This window comes from Rhinoderma darwinii, chromosome 3 (genome assembly GCF_050947455.1).
Source record: "Rhinoderma darwinii isolate aRhiDar2 chromosome 3, aRhiDar2.hap1, whole genome shotgun sequence".
Lineage (NCBI taxonomy): Eukaryota > Metazoa > Chordata > Amphibia > Anura > Rhinodermatidae > Rhinoderma > Rhinoderma darwinii.
Window position 1 is genome coordinate 318,973,649 of NC_134689.1, and position 14,742 is coordinate 318,988,390.

The 14,742-nt window shown below is 40.7% G+C and overlaps 1 protein-coding gene across 2 annotated transcripts in view; it reads right to left on the reverse strand.

Annotated features, from left to right (window-relative positions):
* Window positions 1-2,267: 2,267 nt before the first annotated feature.
* Window positions 2,268-14,742, reverse strand: part of IGF1R (insulin like growth factor 1 receptor) — a 183,084-nt gene continuing 170,609 nt past the window's right edge. For both annotated transcript variants that reach the window (XM_075858234.1, XM_075858233.1), the window contains exon 21: window positions 2,268-3,517. In XM_075858234.1, the coding sequence (XP_075714349.1) occupies window positions 3,151-3,517 (367 nt within the window). In that variant the 3' untranslated portion in view covers window positions 2,268-3,150. The remainder of the gene's footprint in view (window positions 3,518-14,742) is intronic.

Sequence of the window (14,742 nt, forward strand, 5' to 3'; positions counted from 1 at the left end):
GTTATACACTTCTCTTTACAACGTCCAGTTGGTTAAAAAAAAAAAAAGTAAAAAACACGCCCAGTTGTCTATTAAGAAACTAATTAGCATAAATCTAAAATTGTGCATAACTTGCTCAAAATTGATCGTTTTTCAAAATAAAAACCACTGCTGTTAACTACATTACAGCACCGATCAAATTATGTAGGAGAAAGGGCACTTATAATGTGGTTACAGAGCCTCTTTAAGTGCACCAATAGTAGTAGACCTCTTAGATAGCCTGCTTTGACTGAATATCAGATTACTTCCCATGGATACAGCAAATTTTTGCACCTTGAAAGATTGGTATTTTGGTCTAAATGTGGACTGAGGTCACGTCTTCAGCGCAGCAAGTGGCAATGCAAATAAATATGGTTGTTTGATCTTTAAAAGGATACTTGTAGTATATGCTTATTAGTTTACCCCTTAACTGCACTAATATATATATTTCTACACACACACATATATATATATATATACACATATATATATATATATATATATATACACACACACACACACATACATACCCAGGAGGAGTTGTATTTCCATTCATTTATGTTGCATAAGACATGAGCCCATCAAATGAAATATTATATAATTACATTTAGTGTCTTGGAGCCATCCCACTGCTTTTAACGTCGTTATAATGAAACGTATCCAAAAACTGCTAGTGGCGGCCCTTCATGTAGTCATATTCCGGAAAATATAAGTGTTTGCTTTTCCTTTCCAACATATCTGGAAAAAGAACTGCACAATAGTGAATTTTACATTATAATGTTCACTCATTGCTCAGTCCGCGACTTCTTTGGTGCACTAGTACTATATCAGTAAAAGGTTCTTTACAGCTAGTTAGTGCAGTGCGGTTTGTTAATGTGACAAAGGTGATGATTATCCAAAAACTCAGAATAGTAAACAACGACTATAAAACATATTTAGCCCATTGGATATATAGCAGATAATATGCCACAGGTAAGACAAAGCCACTTCGGAGCAGCCATCATTTCACATGCATTGCCCGTTTTCTACTTTGGCTGTAGATACAATAAGGTACCACATGGTGGGCTTACTGCATTGAAGACAGTGACCGGCTGAATGGAATCAATTTAGTTTTGAAGAATTTGGTCTGTGTATCAGATACAGTTTGTCCTTGGGATTGAAGGGTTTTTCAATTATATAAAAAAAAAAAAAGCTCCCAAAATACAATTTGAGACTTAAAGCATGGAGCTGTATCTAATAATCCACATATATACACAAAATACACATACAGGAGACAGATCAGGAAATATGAAAGCTGTCCCATAGCCACCAGCCAGTAAAGAGGCCTGGCTGGCAACTGGCAGTACAGGGACAAACGCACAATTTAGTAAAGATGAAACTGTATGATTATTATACATTTTTTTAAACCTGAGTTTGTTTGACGCATTGCATTATGACAGAACGGTCGCTGTGTGAGGAGATAAGGGGACATAGGAACAAAAGTTATACACTGTATCATAAGACACTTTTCTCTGCCCGTCCACGCTTCCCTAGACACTTAGTTTAACACCTGTAGGAAACCATCTACTTAAACAATGCGCACACAAAAAAGGCATTAAACAAACAAATGGATAATACTATAATACTACAAGTTCAGTTATCGGAGGTGCCCAATGCGAGGGGGTGAGGGCGTCATGTATTGAAGTGGCGCAGAATAATGCAATAATCCGAAATCTCCCATCCCAGTTAATGGAAGTTTCTAGCAAAGTGTATGTATGTAGTGTATGTATATATGTATGTATGTATGTATGTATGTATGTATGTATGTATGTATGTATGTATGTATGTGTGTTCCCTGTGAAACGAGAAGAGGCTTGATAGGAACATGAGGAGATGGAAGAGAAGACCTGAAGGTGCATTTTTTTTTTTTAAGCTTTTTTTTTTTTTTATCATAGATTAAATACACAAAAGATAAAGAAAAAATAGCAGCCTTTTTCTGTACAGACATAGATGAATATCTGAACCATAAAAAAGTTATAAAAGGGACACAAAATGTGTATGTAAATGACGCTATGACCTCACATTGAACTGTAAGGACCTTCTATAAAGTCATCGCAAGAAAGAAAATCCCACCCAACCCCCCCAAAAAAACTATATTTTATATATATATATATATATATATATATACACACATACACATATATATATATATATATATATATATATACACATATATATATATATATATATATATAAATATATATGGTGCAAGAAAGAAAGTTCAGAGATGTGGAGATGGCTGGGGTTTTCAGGAAAGCCTCCTGTTCCAAAACATTTCCAGCACAAACAGGATCTCAAAATTCCAATAAAGATGGCCTGAAAAGTTGTTGTTCACCAGGATACACCGCCTTCTATCAAATATCCAATTTTCTCATTGTATCATCCATGATCCCCTGAAAAGCAAAACTTTACTCTTTACTGTAAACCCCTGCCTGCTTTTCCTTGTGACATGTTGTGATATTTTGCCAGTTTTCTCCAGAATGTATTACATTACATATATGTATATATTTACAGCATTAGCCCACTTCCCACCTCATCACACGCAAAACAAAAACAAAAAAACTAATAAAATAAAATACTTAATTTAGATAGCAAGTTCCCCATTAGACAAAAAAAAAATTACTAACTCTGTGCATGGACTTGTGATATGAAAAGGGACGTCATACATCCGCACTGTCCATGCTGAAGAGAATAAAAAAAAAAAAGAATCTATTTGGCAAAGACTGGCAGAATTAAATAAATTTCTGGGTTGCAATATGCTTGAACTAAATAAGTCTCTTAGAATGGGCCAAAGGTAAAAAGTAGTTTGTTTGCTTTGCTCTGGCCCAAACCTTGAGGGGAAAGAAGTGCTTTCATCCTTGTTGTGTGAGAGCAGGTATAGGCTTACCGTGACACACAGTTACAGGGGGCACTGGCCTGACGTACCATGTCCTCCAAGTACACCAGTGCCAACATGGTAGGCAGCTGAAGCCCAACCAGAAGAGAAAGTGGATTAGTGTTTGCACGGATACGGAGGAAGCCTTCCGCGTGTTAAGTCTTTGATGCACACGAAGGGCTATACTTCTACAAGTGTCGTCAGGCCTCAAGCCTGGATCAGCAGGCGGAGGACTGGGGGAGAGGTAGTGCCCTCTCGTTTTTACGTCCCCCATTCATGTGTGCGTATGGTTGCCTCTCATCAAAGCTTGCCCTTAAGACCACTACACCTGGGCCGTTCTCAGCCTTGTGTCCAACAAGATGCTCCGATGTCTGCAGAGTACATGATGGATCCAATGGAACGTTCTCCATGTTCTCTGCCTCCAGGTCCAGCTCCTCCGTATCTGGAGGTTTGTTCTCCTCACTATAAAAGAACGACACTTCTCTGAATGCTGGTTCGAGCTCATCTTTAATGCTGCTGATTATTTCCAGGAATGAGGGCCTCATTTTAGGGTTGTATTGCCAGCACATACGCATCAACTCAAACCTGGCAGAGAGAGAAACAAAAAAACAACACCGATTAGAGATGAAGTAGCCACTATTATAGCCATGTCTGCCTTCTGAAGAGAGGACACAGTGCTTGACCATTTATCACTTCTATACATGAAGGCTGGTATCACACATGCAGTCTTTGTTGCAGTGCTTGATGCATTTTGAGCCAAAGGCAGGAGTGGATCCAAAAAAAGAATGAATAGTATAAGGCGAGGACATATACTTCTCGGAAAAGCAAGGTTGGATCCAGCACGGAAAATAAGATAAAATGGAAAGGATTTTCCAAGTTTAATGGGCCAGTAGTTTGGCTGGTTAAAATCAGGATCTGGATACACAGCGTGACATCCTGATAGTGTAAGGAAAAAATAGTAGTAATGGTTGAAAGCCTACGCGTTTCAGACGCTGCGAGCGTCCTTAATCATGGCTGAAGCTGACTGACTATAGTGAAAAGCTGCCATATATACTTCCGTTTACATGTGTTGGTCATTAGCCCTAATTATGTATCCATGTGTTTATTCCGTAGCAATGTCGGTAAGTTGACTCTGTTATCAAATGTGGATACATTAACAATAAGATTTAAATAGGAGGAAGTTCGGATATTAAGACTGGAAGGTCAGATGTTTATGAGTAGTATATTCATTCTGACTTAGTTCTATGTGTAACTATCATGATCGTATTTGCTGGAACTGTCATCCTGAACAATATCCGGGTTAGAAGGTCAATTGTAGCTATGCTTGCGTTCCACAGGGTATGGTAACGCTGGACCGCATCACCGGAAGTGGCATCCCTAGCGGTGAAGAGTCAAGAGGAACTTTGAAGTCCGATCGTGAGTAAAAAATATATATATGAAAATATATATGTATATTAATTGCATATATATTTTATAAACTGTGTCAGGATTAAACCTTGATTGATGATGTTACTCGATAGATACAAACTACGGGCTATCTGTTAAATCCAAAAGACGGCCTCTTGACTTTTGTGCTTATGTATTAAAAGGAAGACTTGATGGCAAAAATGAAAAATTGATCAAGCGTGTTAATTAATGAATTTATCTAGATTAAATGAAGACTTGTATATATATGTAAATGCTTGATTGGAACAGTCAGCTATACGTATGGATGATCTAATGATGAAGTAAAAGCGGAACATGTGTGTAAAAGTAAAACGGAGAACGAAAAACGAAAAACTTAAGTGACAAAATATATATGGAACTTAGGTGTGTTGACATGGTGACTTTAAAAGAATGTGACGTGTAATAAGCATATAACATACACGCGACGTACTTAAAACGATGTGGACTTTGACAGAGGTAAATTACCCACGAATGGATAAATACTCCATTGGGTTTGTCGGATTACAAATAATAGTTGAATAGGATTATTTTATAAGCACCAGTGGGTTGTTAATGTCCCAATGGGAATATATATATTATGTTCTTATTGGAGGAAAGACATGTATCCATATAGGGCCAGAATATGGATACATGTCTTTCCTCCAATAAGAACATAATATATATATTCCCATTGGGACATTAACAACCCACTGGTGCTTATAAAATAATCCTATTCAACTATTATTTGTAATCCGACAAACCCAATGGAGTATTTATCCATTCGTGGGTAATTTACCTCTGTCAAAGTCCACATCGTTTTAAGTACGTCGCGTGTATGTTATATGCTTATTACACGTCACATTCTTTTAAAGTCACCATGTCAACACACCTAAGTTCCATATATATTTTGTCACTTACGTTTTTCGTTTTTCGTTCTCCGTTTTACTTTTACACACATGTTCCGCTTTTACTTCATCATTAGATCATCCATACGTATAGCTGACTGTTCCAATCAAGCATTTACATATATATACAAGTCTTCATTTAATCTAGATAAATTAATTAATTAACACGCTTGATCAATTTTTCATTTTTGCCATCAAGTCTTCCTTTTAATACATAAGCACAAAAGTCAAGAGGCCGTCTTTTGGATTTAACAGATAGCCCGTAGTTTGTATCTATCGAGTAACATCATCAATCAAGGTTTAATCCTGACACAGTTTATAAAATATATATGCAATTAATATACATATATATTTTCATATATATATTTTTTACTCACGATCGGACTTCAAAGTTCCTCTTGACTCTTCACCGCTAGGGATGCCACTTCCGGTGATGCGGTCCAGCGTTACCATACCCTGTGGAACGCAAGCATAGCTACAATTGACCTTCTAACCCGGATATTGTTCAGGATGACAGTTCCAGCAAATACGATCATGATAGTTACACATAGAACTAAGTCAGAATGAATATACTACTCATAAACATCTGACCTTCCAGTCTTAATATCCGAACTTCCTCCTATTTAAATCTTATTGTTAATGTATCCACATTTGATAACAGAGTCAACTTACCGACATTGCTACGGAATAAACACATGGATACATAATTAGGGCTAATGACCAACACATGTAAACGGAAGTATATATGGCAGCTTTTCACTATAGTCAGTCAGCTTCAGCCATGATTAAGGACGCTCGCAGCGTCTGAAACGCGTAGGCTTTCAACCATTACTACTATTTTTTCCTTACACTATCAGGATGTCACGCTGTGTATCCAGATCCTGATTTTAACCAGCCAAACTACTGGCCCATTAAACTTGGAAAATCCTTTCCATTTTATCTTATTTTCCGTGCTGGATCCAACCTTGCTTTTCCTAGTTCTGTCTACTCAACGTGTGCCGACATGAGGATCCGTGCATGACTACCCAAAATCATATATACAACAAAGGTGAGCTGGAGGTTCCTTTTTCTATTCTTGTTTACGACATATACTTCTCTGTCTAATCCATTCCTGTGCTCAGCTACATGAGATGAAACGTCATCCCAGGAGGGCGGCTTGGATGAAGCAGCACAGAATTCTCAGTAGCTATAAGATTTATTTATTTTTTTCCCCAGAGTTGCGATTTTTGCGGAGGAATCGCAGCTTTTTCACCGCAAAAATCGCAACATCTGCTATTTGTTGCGGGTTTTATTTCCCCTGAATTCAATGGGGAAAACCTGCAACAAAAAAGCAGCGATTACACAAATACAATTGACATGATGCAGATTTTAAAAAAACGCACCGCAGGTCAATTTGAGCGTTTTTTCCCCGCTTATCACATACGCAGCGTGTGGATGAATGAGATTTGTTCAAGTCTCATCCACGCTGCCGCTACTGTATTATGCTGCCGATTTTTGCAACTAAATCCATTGAGGAAAAAAAGGCAGTATTTCAGCTGCGTGTGAACCCGGCCCTACAACGAAACCTGCATGTGTTTATCCAGCCTAAGTAAAACTTGCACTCTACTAACTATATTCATAATTTTATATTCCCACTCATGCAGAATAACTGAGATGTGATATGGAGTTTACCGATGAATGAATTAATGCACACGACAAGAAGAAAAACGGATTAATTCACGGAAGTATATAAAACGCATATTTAATAAGAATAGTGATCACTGCAGCACATTTTAAGCTTCAAAAGCAGAGATAGTTTGCATGAGGACTTAAAGGATATTCCTATAATGAATGGCAATTAAAATAAAAGTCAGATGTACGACATTCAGTCTATTCCCATTAAGTGGCCTTTTCCTGTACGTTTTTCTAAACACAGGACCTCTCCTGTACTCTTCACGTGGGGTCCATGCTGGGGAGTCAGGTCTGAGCGTCTGACGTGCACACAGAGCTCTGTCACTTGACGCTCCCGGAGCCATTCCTAACTGACCAAGCTTCCAGCTCTTGCCATAAATGGAATGCTTTTTAATCCCCCTCTTCCCCTCCCGTGTGGATTTAATACCTTGTTTACTGAATCTCAAGGAGCTGCTGCCTCGTGCACAAAAGAAAGGAATCACGTGCGAACAAGCACACCACAACCCCATTTGGAGGATGGATATCTTTCACCATACAAAAAGGCACCACAGAAAAAGCTTGCACATGGGTGATGAAATGAACAGGGACACGTAAATACACCAACCACCAGGACTGTTAGGCTGAGGTCACACGGGGCGGGTACGCTGCGTAAAAGCACGCAGCGTATCCTCCCTGCGCGCCGCAAAAACCGCAAACTGTGGTACAGTTTTTCGCCAGCAATGTCTGCTGCAGAAAACTGCCGCTACAGCCTGTGATTGGCTGCAGCGGTCACATGGGATGAAATGTCATCCCAGGAGGCTGACCTGGAGGAAGAAAAACAGACTCCTGGGTAAGTAGAAGATTTATTTTTTTGCAGACTTGCGTTTTTTGCGTGAAATCACTGCGAACCTGCTGCAAAAAACGCATCTGCTTTTTGTTGCGGGATTTACCTCCCATTGTACTCAATGGGGAAAACCCGCGACAAATAAGCGTTTACGCAAATACAATACGCTGCTACTGCATTTGCTGCGGATTTTCCACAAAACAAATTCCATGTGGAAACTCCGCAGTATTTACGCAACGTGTGAACGGACCCTTATCCTGCTGAAAGTTATTACACTGTATGTGCTTCTACAGCAATGTCAGCAGCAAAGGCAGCCATACCATATTTGCAATCGAACAGGGGCCTTGTTGGCCAGAGGGTCCACTGCCCTTACAAGAAAAATAAGAGCTCTTCCTTCCGTCTATTAGATGGTATGCGATAACTATGCCCATAATTACTGGTTTAGACTGGCATGCCAATGGGAGCCATTAGAGAGGTACTCCATGCGCCTTCCTCTCCTCAAAATTGTAGTTTGAGAGCAAGAGGTCCATATGCAGTTTTTACAAATGGGCCCTTTGCAGCATGTCAAGGACCACACTTTTTCCAAGAATAGTTAGAATTTTGTGCAATGGGGACAACCATAAGCTGCTATATTGCATCCTGACCCAGCTTTTATAGCGCTATACTACAACATGCCTACGCATCACAATGTATCTGGTTTATGACTGAAAAGCACCACGGCAAATAGAACAAACCAACATTTGTAAATTGCTTATGCCGGACAAACAACGTAAGGGAGAAGAGACGTGTTGTAACCAAATTATCTTACTAAATATTCATAGATATTTGCCGCCAAATTAATAATGACAGGAAATTATGATTAATAAACGAATTATTCATAAAAAAAGAACTGTCAGTATAGAGGGCTTAAAGCCTTTTTACATGGACCAATAATCGGGGAACGGAACACTTGTTTGCGATCATCGTCTCATTTAAAAGGGTTCAAGTGATCAGACGATAAGCCAACGCTTGGGGGCTGACCGCATCTTTTATGTGGGAGTAAAAATCATCGTTGTCGGCAGCACATCTACCCGTGTAAACGGGAATGTGCTGCCGACAATTATGCAAACTGTATGGGGATGAACAATCTTGTTCGCATCCATAAAGTGCAGTGATTGCTCCATGTAACTGAACTGCGATAGACGTGCTATACCGTTGATCGCCGCTCGTTTACGGTCAGAAATCTGCTAGTGTAAAAGGGCCCTAAGAATAATGTGTGGCCAGGGTTTATGAGAATCCGCTAAAGGACAAGCTATAAAGGCCTTCCCCCATAACTGGCCTCTTCACCAAGGTCCCATGATACTCATCTTTCAATCGCACAAAAACAAACATGTTTTGCAGGCAGCTCGTACACTGTGATAGCGATCACCGGAGCTCATACAAAAAGAAAATGCCCTGTCAGTAGAAGGGAGGATGGAAACTGAAACATTCATTTAGAGTTTGCACAGAATATGATATCAATTATTTCAACACTTAACTGACTGAAATAAATCAAAGAGAAGCCAGGGAAGATACTGTAAATAACCTATTCTATCTACATAAAAAATATTACACCAAAATTAAGTAGCAAGTAAACTTTACCGATGCATCACATGCACTACGAGCATACCTCCCAACTTTTGAATTCGGAAAAGAGGGAAATTTTTAAGCCACGCCCATAACCACGACCAATATCCCACATAAATACATCAAATCACGACCAGATCCTTCTTCAAATAACAAGATCATATTCTCACTGCGGTTCTCTAGACTTACCAAAAAAAAATATGGATATCACCAATATTATATTTCAGGTTATATCGGCTTTATGTTACTTTTCCTAACTTGAGTATAACATTTGCTCATCACAGCAGCAGCTGCAGGACAAACCAAAAGGCTGAGAACAATGAAAGTCAAGAGGGAGACCCTATGGTTGATGACTTTTCAATTGACAGGTAGCAGAGTTACATGATGGGGATTTTTTTTTACAGTTGTGTAACTCTGCTACCGGCCAATGGAAAAATCATCCACCAGAGCCCCCTTGCAGACCGCGCCACCCACAGGCCCCCCCGCAGACCGCGCCACCCACAGACCCCCCCCCCCCACAGATCGCGCCACCCACAGGCCCCCCCGCAGACCGCGCCACCCACAGACCCCCCCACAGATCGCGCCACCCACAGGCTCCCCCGCAGACCGCGCCACCCACAGACCCCCCCACAGATCGCACCACACACAGACCCCCCGCAGATCGCGCCGCACAGACCCCCTCCCGCAGATCGCGCCGCACAGAACCCCCCCCGCAGATCGCGCCGCACACAGACCCCCCCCCGCAGATCGCGCCGCACACAGACCCCCCCCCGCAGATCGTGCCGCACACAGACCCCCCACCGCAGATCGCGCTGCACACAGACCCCCCCCCGCAGATCGCGCCGCACACATGGCTCTATTGTACTGCTGGAGGACTAGATAAGGCCAGATAGTGACACTATATACACAGATAAGGCTCTGTATGCATCTCTCCTGTCACTCTCCAGTCTTTGGGGAAGAGGCTGCATACCATCTCTTCCTGGAGATTGTAATACTCTACAGACCTTTATCTGTCAAGTAACTCATTTACTTCAGATGCCATAAAGCACATACATCCTGTTGCATTATCTAAACAGGCAATACAGGAAGAAAGTGTGCGTCTCCAATACTGCCACGTACAAGAAAGTGCTTAAAAATACAAACTAAATATCTACCACATTTAAAAATAATAACAAATTTTTTTCTTCCAGACTACCGTAATCTAAATAAAGAAACTAAAATGAAAGTTATGAGACATTATGTAGACCCGTAGACAATTATGCATGGTCTACATCACATACTAAATTCAGAGACTAAAATGAATAAAGATACTACATTCTTTATAGCAGTAGAAAACACGCTCATAAAAGCTGTATGAATTTAACGCTTTGTCAGACCAGACCATGGACTGATGAAGAATGATGATAATATATAAAGTCAATACTGACTAATAGACCTTTGGGGTGTGTTTACAGAGTGCAGTTTTCAAATAGTTTTTGCATAAAATTTTATGACCAAAGCCTAAAGTGGTTTCTGTTCACACAGAGTTTTTTGCAGACAGAAAATTCTGCCTGGAAAAATAAAAAAACGCAAACAAGTCAAAAAAGACGTTTATTTCCGTCTCCCATTGATTTCAATGGGGTTTTGGAAACAGAAAAGGCCTCAAGATAGGGTATGTCGCTTCTTTTTGCTTGCGGTAAAAAAAAACAAAAAAAAAAAACGCCTCCACCTCCCATTGAAATCAATGGGAGTCAATTTTGGACGTTTTTTTTTCCCGTGGCAAAAACCTCTCTGTGTGAACAGGGCCTTAGAGGAGCAGAAGTGTGCAAATTGCTACTATGTTTATGTAATTTTGTCTGAAAAATATCGAATACTCATGCAGCTCTGCAAACATGAAGCATTATTGAGCATGTCATATGTTTAGTTGCAGCCACCAGGGGGCAAACTATTGTATCTATAGTGCAGATGTAGTGCCTTATGGTACAGCAGCTGCAGCACTAAAATGTTGCCGCCTCTTATCTGTTGCAAAACCATGAGGAGATCATACTGCAAGTCATTCCTGTGTAAAGGGGGTTTTACACTGGACGATTATCGGGCAGACGAGCGTTCATAGAACACTCGTTGGCGACAATTGCCCTGTGTAAAAAGGGCTGCGATCAGCAGATGACCGAGCAAACGATTGTTTATCTGCTGATCGTATCGTTTTATAAAAGTAAAATATTATCAGGGAGACGCGCTGCTGACATGATAATGTATGGGGACGAGCGATCAGAGTAACGACCGCTCGTCCCCATCCATAGCTCCGTGTGACAGCAGCAAACGAGCGCCGATCAACGACGGCCGAGGCAGCGAGCACCGATCGAGACGAGTGCTGGCCGGTGTAAAAAGCTAAGCCACAAATTATCTCCCCTGAGAGAATCTTCTGCCAACCAAAAAGTTGCGCAACATTTTTCTATACAATGATTAAGCTTTATTTAGGGGTTATGCCACCAAAACAACTACACAGTGGGTCACTTTCTTTTTCTCCCTGAACCGTGGATGTCTCCTCAATGTGCTCAATAAAAGAAAGTAACAATAAACAGTTTGTGTTTTATTATTCTAGTTAGCGTCCCAGACCTTCAAGTATCTTGTGATAGAGATATCTAGAGATCCCCAGAACTATCGGAGATTAAACGTGACACATCTGCTACAAAAATTTAAACCTAAAATCAAGGTCTGGTCTAAAATCCATATTTCCATGGCCGGAAAAACTGCTCTAATTAAATCTATCTTGCAGCCACAACTGATGTATGTGGTATCTAACAGTCCGGTTTGGATTCATAGAAAATTGTTGGGTTCTTTTGAATATATATATCAAGACTTTTTGTGGGCCGGAAAATACCCAGAATAAGTCTGGAACATTTAAAAAACACTAAAATTAAGGCGGTATGGCTACACCAGATATATGGATTAGCTTTATAGCAGCACAGATTTTATGGATACAAGGTTGGGCTCTAGAGATAAATAATAACATACATGATAAAATGATTATGGAACATTTGAGGGGGGGGGATGTTTTTGGATACCCTGTAAAGTGGGGCTCTGAAGAAACACTTCCCTGAGACTGGTCTTTTGCTGTGCAGAGTGTGGGAGAAGTTAAAAAGTACTTCAACATTAGCGATCCTGATATTTATACCACTTTAAAAAAGGCCTCTCTGACGTGAAGAAAAATGGTAACCTGGAATTTTGGTCAAAGAATTAACAAGACTCACGGAGTTATAGGATAATGAACATGTTAAATCTTTCCCGACGATTGTGAGAGAATGTCAGGTGGAAGAGAGACATGTTCTGTATTACTAGCAATTGATATCGGGGGTGGAAAAAGAGGGGATCAATAAAAAGATCTATTTTCATAATGCAGCAAACCTTAGATACCTTACCTCAAACAAAAAGTTCAAAAAAGGATTGGAGAAGGTTTATAAGCATATAAGATCCAGCTTGGGAATAGAAAGTATGAAAAACTGAGGCTAAAGTGGTAAACAGATCTGGGGGTTATCTCAGAAAAGGTCATGGATTAATTTCCTGGTGAATGTTTTTAGGATGTCTTTGTTTGCCCCCCAAAGAATTTAATAAATGTATATTATCAGTAGGGCTTATTATACCACCAGTTGAATGAAAAAAATGGGTTATGGGGAATCGGATGCCTGTTGGAGGTGCAGGAGTAATAAGGGTAATTTGACACCCTGGGGCACTTTACTTTTTTTTTTTCTACCTCCCGCCGTTATTTCGATATCTGTGTCATTATACTTGGCGCCCGATATTTAAATAATCCCCTGATCGTCTGCCGAACTGTCAAGGGGGCGTGTCACTGTTACGGACAGTGCAAGCGCTCCCCAGCTTTTACACTGTCCGTAGCAGTGACAGACCCCCTTGGCAGTTCGGCAGAAGACTGATCTTGAAAGCTGAAGAGTGAGAGCGTGCGCACACTCTGTCCTCGCTCTTGCTATCCGATTTGGCAGTGTCACAGCCATAGTAACACGCCTCCTTGCCGGCACACACCCCGTTCACAGTTCAGGGGGTTATTTAAATATCGGGCACCAAATATAACGGCACCGATATCTAAATAACGGAGGGAGGTAGAAAAAAAAATGTAAAGTGCCCCAGGGTTTGTGCAGCCCTCCCCATTACATGCTGCACATGTATGGGGAGGTGAAGGGTTCTCTTTAAGAAAATTGATCCATCATGAAAAAATGGCATGTAATTCCCCCAGTCGCAAACAAAAAATAGGGAATGAGATGGGAGGTGTGGGAAAGGTACTTGTTGGGTAGGACTGACCGACAATATCTTGACAATTTCCTTTTGCTTTCTTTTTTTTCCCAGAACGATGCTGGGGTGGTTCAGGGGGGAGGATAAAAACGTTTTGTCTTTTTTTTCTATTTGTACTGGCGATTGTACAGTGGGAGCTCAAGATGAACCCATTAACACGATCGTCTTTTCATCTATCTGTAAATACTGTCCGTAAATACGTATCCGTAGTCATCCGTAACTTATCTGTATATACGGAACAGTATCCGCAAATATGGTCCGTAGTGCACCAGTATTTGATCTGTATATATGGACCCGTAAAAAAGAGGGAGGCTGCAAACGAGGTCACCAACATGTTGCACAGCAACGCTTTCGTAAATATAGATGGTCTACGGATGTACATCCGTAGCCGTCCGTATTTACGGAAAGCGTCCATAGGCTTCTATGGGATAGTCTGTGCCGTAATTACGGACAAGAATAGGACAGGTTACAAAATTTTTCAGTTCGGACACTCATTCCGTAAAAATACGTAAAGGTGTCCGTGGCCAATAGAAATTAATGGGTCCGTAATTACGGATGAAAAAATACGGTCGCGTGCATGGGGCCTTACAGTTGAACCAAAACGGGCGAGGATAAGATAAGGGTTAGAATAGGGAATAAAATGATAAATAGGTAGGTGTGAATAGATTATACCCCTGAAAAGATATTTCAGCCCCCTGCCTCGAGTACATGGTTCTGAGAATGGAAATATTAAGAGATCCTGATTTCGAAATGTAGTAATATGTTTGCTCAGTTAAAGCTGTGCTCTTTTGATTTCAATTGAAGGCTGAGTAGAGTAATATGGCCATGTATGGGGCTTGCCCTTCTCCGGAAGAGTGGTGACGCTGATTTATATAGGTAGGGAGGCGGCACTCATGGGTTTATACTAATGAAAAGGCGAGGAAGCCTTGGAACAAATCCATATGAATTAACTCCAAGGGCTGGAACCCGATAGGAGAGAGAAGGTGGAGCATGCAGCCGATTGATTTAAACAGGATGGATGTGTTGAATGTTGTGGGTTTGGATGGAGGTACTGGGCTCAGAGGGGATGATAGAAGGTGGTATGGACTTCGAGTCAT